Source organism: Salvelinus sp. IW2-2015, linkage group LG22 (assembly GCF_002910315.2).
Source record: "Salvelinus sp. IW2-2015 linkage group LG22, ASM291031v2, whole genome shotgun sequence".
Taxonomy (NCBI): Eukaryota; Metazoa; Chordata; class Actinopteri; order Salmoniformes; family Salmonidae; genus Salvelinus; species Salvelinus sp. IW2-2015.
The window spans coordinates 32,885,527-32,891,483 of record NC_036862.1 but is presented as its reverse complement, the minus strand read 5'-3'; the positions used below and the strand labels follow the sequence as shown (position 1 = coordinate 32,891,483).

The window sequence follows — 5,957 nt, the reverse complement described above, 5'->3', positions numbered from 1 at the left end:
GGCTGTTCCCCTGGCGAACTAACACATCCAATTAGCAGGCCTGTTTCTCCTGGCCGGACTACACATCCCAATAGCAGGCCTGTTTCCCCTGGCGAACTAACACATCCCAATAGCAGGCCTGTTTCTCCTGGCCGAACTAACACATCCCAATAGCAGGCCTGTTCTCCCTGGCCGAACTAACACATCCCAATAGCAGGCCTGTTCCCTGCGCGAACTAACACATCCCAATAGCAGGCCTGTTCCCCTGGCCGAACTAAACACATCCCAATAGCAGGCCTGTCTCCTGGCCGAATTAACACATCCCAATAAGGCCTGTTCCCTGGCCGAACAAACATCCCAATAATTAGGGCCTGTTCTCCTGCCGCCTGGCCGAACTAAAACATCCCAATTGCCTGGATAATTACGGAATTTACAATCATCACTGCTTCTTTTACCCAGCCTGATACCATGTAGGATAGACGCAGGGAGGGGTGGAGGAGAGAGAGACAACAAGCAACAGAGAGAGAGGTTGGTGAATAGAGGAGAGGGGGGAAGAGGGAGAGAGTGAGAGACAAAGAGAGCGGGATACATGGAGGGAGTGAGACAAAGAGACCTACAGAGAGAGAGGAGGGAGATTTGATAAAGAAGCAGGCTTCTGTATGGAGATAGAGATGGAAGGTGAAGGAAGAGAGAACGATAGAGACAAGAATAAATAACCACACAGAACAGCTGCCGCCCGTGACTGGAGGAATATATATATCTGAGGCAGACAGAAGATTTCTCTCCTTAACTTACCCTGGCATTTAGCGTTCCTCTCCTCGAATCCCGGGTTACACAGGCAGTTCCCGATGGGCACCAGCCACTCTCCGTCCGCCCCGCAGTACATTTTGGGAACGTCACGCTCCTCAGAATTATGCACGCAGGATCCTCGGACTTCCACCAGTGAGGACGTGTCGGCCCCGGTGATGGTGTCAGGGAACTGGGCCAGGTTCCTCACAGCCATGGGACACTTCTTATAGAACACCCTGACAGACACCAGGGCYATGCAGGCTCCCACGTCCTGGAAGGCCAGGTAGAAACCCTTCCGGGTCAAGGCTCCCACGTCCCTGACCTCCGTGTTCAGCTTCATGATGCGGTCTCCGATGTCCACCTGGGTGAAGCTCTCGTCGGCTGCCACCGTGTCGATCTTGCCAAACTGGTTCTCTCGGATGTAGCGCTCCTTGTCGTTGTTGGACTCGTAGTAGTAGAGGTTGAAGGTCTCCTTGCAGGTTCCCATGACACCAGGGAGGCTGTTACAGTCGCGCAGGGTGAACTTGATCTCGATGTAGACACGCTGGGCGCCACCTCGGAGGATCCAGTCCGTTCTAAGCCAGTTGTTCTGGTTGGGTTCCATGACGTTACACACCTGGTACGTCCTGATGGGAATGTTCTTCTCATCCATGATGCTCACCTCCTCCCACTGTGGACACAAACACAGAGACAATGTTAGGAAAAAATCGGACAAACATTATATCAACATTAGAAAATTCTGGAAAATGGTAGGCCACATAAAAACATTGACTTGCAAACATACATTGAGAAAGACCATAGCAAAATGGTGACTCAATATCTGTGTCCCAGTAGGCCAATTATTTAATGGACAAGCTTGTCAATTCAAGAATAATAAATGCATGACAAGGCCTAATATACACAGTACGGCCTTTTATAATGAAACTACTACTGGTACAGGCAGAAATAAGTACAAATAGGCCTACTGTACTGTATTCAATCCCGACTAGTAAGTTTTATCTCCACATAAAAGGAAACCAACCAAATCCTTGGGGAACATGCACCATTCATTATTACTATAATGTCAAATTTAATGTCTCAATGTAAATCCCCATAACTCCATGATAAATTTAAAGGTCACGAAATGGAGAGAAATACAGAGAGAGAGCGAAGAGAAAGGAAAGGMGGTATTGAAACAATCTTATGTATGAGCTAATGGATAGGCCCTAAGTCTGTAATGGCTTATAGTGATTAGAATAGAAACCCAAGTGATTTGAACAGAAACCCAATAGAAAAAGTGTGCCTGTGTTCTTTCTGTAGGTATACAAATGATTTTGGAGAGGGAGAGGTTTTGACAGCACACATGTGGATCGGGTGTATGGATTACGTTATTGATGACTGGCTGGCTTATTATTATAGGAGCAATGTTTGTTTTACTTATGATAAAGAGCCTAGGGTACAGTATATGGCGTTTTGAAAGGCTTTGGGGGCATTATGGCATGCTCATAAAGGTCCAATGCAGCAGTTTTTTATCTCAATATCAAATKATTTCTGGGTAACAATTAAGGACCTTACTGTGATTGTTTTCAATTATAATGGTCAAAAAAGAAACAAACGAGCTTCTCAGCAAAGAGCAAATAATTTTGATAGGACTGTCTGGGAGTGGTCTGAGTGGGGAGGGGAAACTGAGAACTAGCTTTTTATTGGCAGAGAGGTTTGGAAATCTCTTTCTTATTGGTCTATTAACTAATTTACCACCTGGTGATGTCAACAGACAGGCCAAAACTCTATCCCACCAAAACAGGCTGTAATTTCAGGCAGTCTTTTCAAACAGTTCTTGCACTAAAAGGGCATAATCATAATTTTCACAATTTCACATMATTTATTATCTGACCGTATMSRGTGGAAATATATATAAAAACAGGTAAATCACGTTTTTCACTTCGCTGGGCCTTTACATTTTTCATAATGAGGTTAAAAAAGGGTTTTCGAATTTATTGCATTTAAAAACAAGAGCAGACAAACCAGCCTTCTGCTTGTATCTGGTTAGGACTATATAGTATTCKGAGAAAGGAGACCAAACAGAGCTATTACTACGGGGAAGGATGTATCCTGCGCTGAATTTGATTCAACGTGTTATCATAAATAATCTCGTTCAAAGCCCTATACCTTTGAGTAGGGGAGATAACTATATAACATGGCTGAGGCTCCGTAACCCCCGCTGCTCTATTCCACTGCTCTCTTCTCTCTGCTTGGCCCTTTATCGTGGAAATCAACCGGTGTMGCAGATAAGGCCGCACCTTTCCCCGATAGCGGAGGAGAGAGAGAATGTGGGCAATTGGTTGTAATGAGAGGGTGAATGCAGGCCTGTCTGCGCTGTCAGCACCCTGTCAATCACTCCGCCACAGAGGAAACGGCTGAAGGAGGAACAGAGAGCAACTAACAGCAGCACACACGAACCAAGTTCATTGAACAACAACTCAACCCCATGGTGAATAAAACAAGAGTTGGAGAGGCGGGGCTGCGACAAAAGATCAACGTTTCTTTTATGGMTCTATAGCATACGATAAACAGTATCATTAAAATATAATGGATATGCCAGAAGATGTCTGAAAAGACAGAAGAACGTCATTGCTCTTGGATAGCATATGTTGCTCTACTTTGGGACACCTTGTTGGTTTAGTCTATAAATACGACTAAAACTATAAGATGGTCCCATGCAATTAATCAGACGCCAGTGCTGCTGCTGCTTCGGCTCAGGGAACAACTCACAGGGGAGTGTGCCAGACAGGACCCAGCCGCGCGCACCCCGGGCCCCTTCACGGCCATTCCCGAAACAGTCGCACTCTGTACATGATCAGCGCAACTATATATATCCCAATTAGACCACGGGATCACGCATTTAGTCCGATCACATTCCCTATCGCTTTATGGCCCAATCCAATCATACAGCGAGGACTGAAACCCGCTGCCCTTTCCCTTCATTCATCCATTCCAGAGGGCCCTTTCTGTGCTGCCAAGTTCCTCTCCCCCGCGCCTCAATGGGGGAAAAGGATATACAGTTTCTCCACAAAGACCGATTCAATCCGCCGTCTATTCAGGAAACCCGACGCCTGCTACAGTATCGGACTCGAATCTGACCATTACTGCAAGTAGAGAGAGAGGAGGGAGGMGGCCGGTAGGCTATAGAGGACATCATCTCTCCATTTTGAATCAACGGGGGACTCGCGTCCTAACGAGGGGCACTTACCCCTCCTTCTGTTGGGTTGGCGACCCAGCCCAACTCCCCCGCTACGGATCTGGAGTCCAGTAACGTCACTGAAAAACATAGAAAGAGAAGTGAGCAGTTATAGGCTGTTCATAACACTGATGATGTGTAATCTTGTCTACAGTGCTAATATACCGTTTGGAAAAGCCACGGTGCTGTTATGTTACCATAGTTGGATAGTTATGCAGTTTGATCGAGGAAAACAATTCTGCGCAATCTGCTCAACYAAAAACGAGTCTGAAATAGGCTAATGATCGATGTGTAACGACCTATCTATAAGCCCATGTCCACGCATATAACTCCATAAAATATGTCATATGTTTGGATTACTCAAATGCGTAATTTTGATATTTTTTTTCAGGGGGATTTGTGATTAAAACATAAAGGGACCCCTGTAATATTCATATATATTATATATTATATTTTTACGGGGATTTGATATTTGTATAAAGAACCATGGGTATTGTCATTGTAACCCAGTGAGTGAAACGCTGGATGTTAATAAATAGGCCTAGATATTCGAGACTCCGTTTGTCTGTTTTAACTCCTGAGGTTCGATGATGATCAATCGAAGTCAATTAGAGGACCACGGACTTCTAAATGAATTTGCTTKAGTGAGAAATCAAAAATAATCCGTGATGAGATTTAAATAGCCTCTTATATTTCTAACTGTAATCTRCTCAGTGCGCAGTGACGGAAATCTACAGAAGCGCTTAAATGTGCATTTAATTTAATTTTAAAGAGTGGATTTAATTTAAGATGTTAACATTTATCTGATATTACTTGGCTTAGGTAATTATTTGAGTACTGTTTTGAAGTTAATGCATTTGACATAGAAAATGCACAAGAGCCACTTGATAATTGAATGGGGATTATTGTACAGAACTGCGACTGCAATACATGGTTATGAACTAAAATAACATGGCTCATTTTGGAAGGGGGGGTTGCACCACCGTCCTGCACAAAACCAGACACAGACATGCCCTCCAAAGCAATAATGATTGCTAAATAAAATCAAGTCTTTGTAGTCTATATGGCTCAAGAAAAAAAACAAATTTTGTTGAAGAAGGTGACTGTTGCTTAATTAACAGAAACTGTGAAGTAAGACTTCCCAGCACTCCACTCGGACCCTGCTAGAGCCCCATATAGACTTCATACGCTCCGGCTTTCTGCCAAGCGCTTTCAACAATTTAGGTAGCAAGAGGACCAAGTAGCCTACGACACAAAACGTTCGATGYGTTTGACYCAAATGGAAATCCAATGTCAGAGAATAATTGCACATGTTGTTGAGCAAATTAATAGTGTTGCCCCCTTATTTGAGTGCTGCAGGTTCTTGCARGAGTCCAGAATAGCTACGGGACAACGGGCTCGTGGTCCGTTTCACACACGAAGTGGACGGAGTATAAACTAACGGAGAAGAAATCCAAGACGGGGCTCCGCTGTTATTCCAAGTCTTACCTTCATTTMGGGGGTAAATCCGTGCCGAAGAAACAAACGTAGAAATCCCAAACAGCACAGAGGTCGCCGTAAACAAAATCCCAGCCATGAGTGCCATTTGTCGTTCGCTTTTTTTCTTGTAGTTCGTTCCGCTCCTCGCAGGTCTTGCTCTCTCTCTCTCCCTGTGGAATATGCGTTTGAAGCAGGGATAGAGCGATGCTCCGAAAACAGCCAGGAGGCGGGTCTGAGCGCTCTGACGCGGCAGTCATTCCAAATAGGAAACGCAGTGGACGGGAAAACGGTCCAAATAATCATTAACTGTCCCCCTACCCCTCAGCCATGAGTGGACACTGGGCCAAATGGGACTGTGTAAAGGGCCGGTTGTTACTGTAATAGTTAGTGCATTTCTTTCATGCGGACACCACTCCTGTTCTTGTTAAAGACAACCAATAAACTTCCAATATAATGTCGTTACATTGTTATTAATAATGAAGATTAAATTCCC

General features: G+C 44.7%; 1 protein-coding gene across 1 annotated transcript; it reads right to left on the bottom strand.

Moving 5' to 3' along the window:
- Positions 1-518: 518 nt before the first annotated feature.
- LOC111982727 (ephrin type-A receptor 4-like) lies at positions 519-5,659 on the bottom strand. The gene is made up of 3 exons (XM_024014328.2): positions 5,474-5,659; positions 3,998-4,065; positions 519-1,438 (listed from the first exon to the last, which is right to left on the bottom strand). The coding sequence occupies exons 1-3, from the start codon at positions 5,568-5,570 to the stop codon at positions 593-595; spliced, it is 1,011 nt and encodes a 336-aa protein (XP_023870096.1). The 5' UTR covers positions 5,571-5,659; the 3' UTR covers positions 519-592.
- Positions 5,660-5,957: the final 298 nt, after the last annotated feature.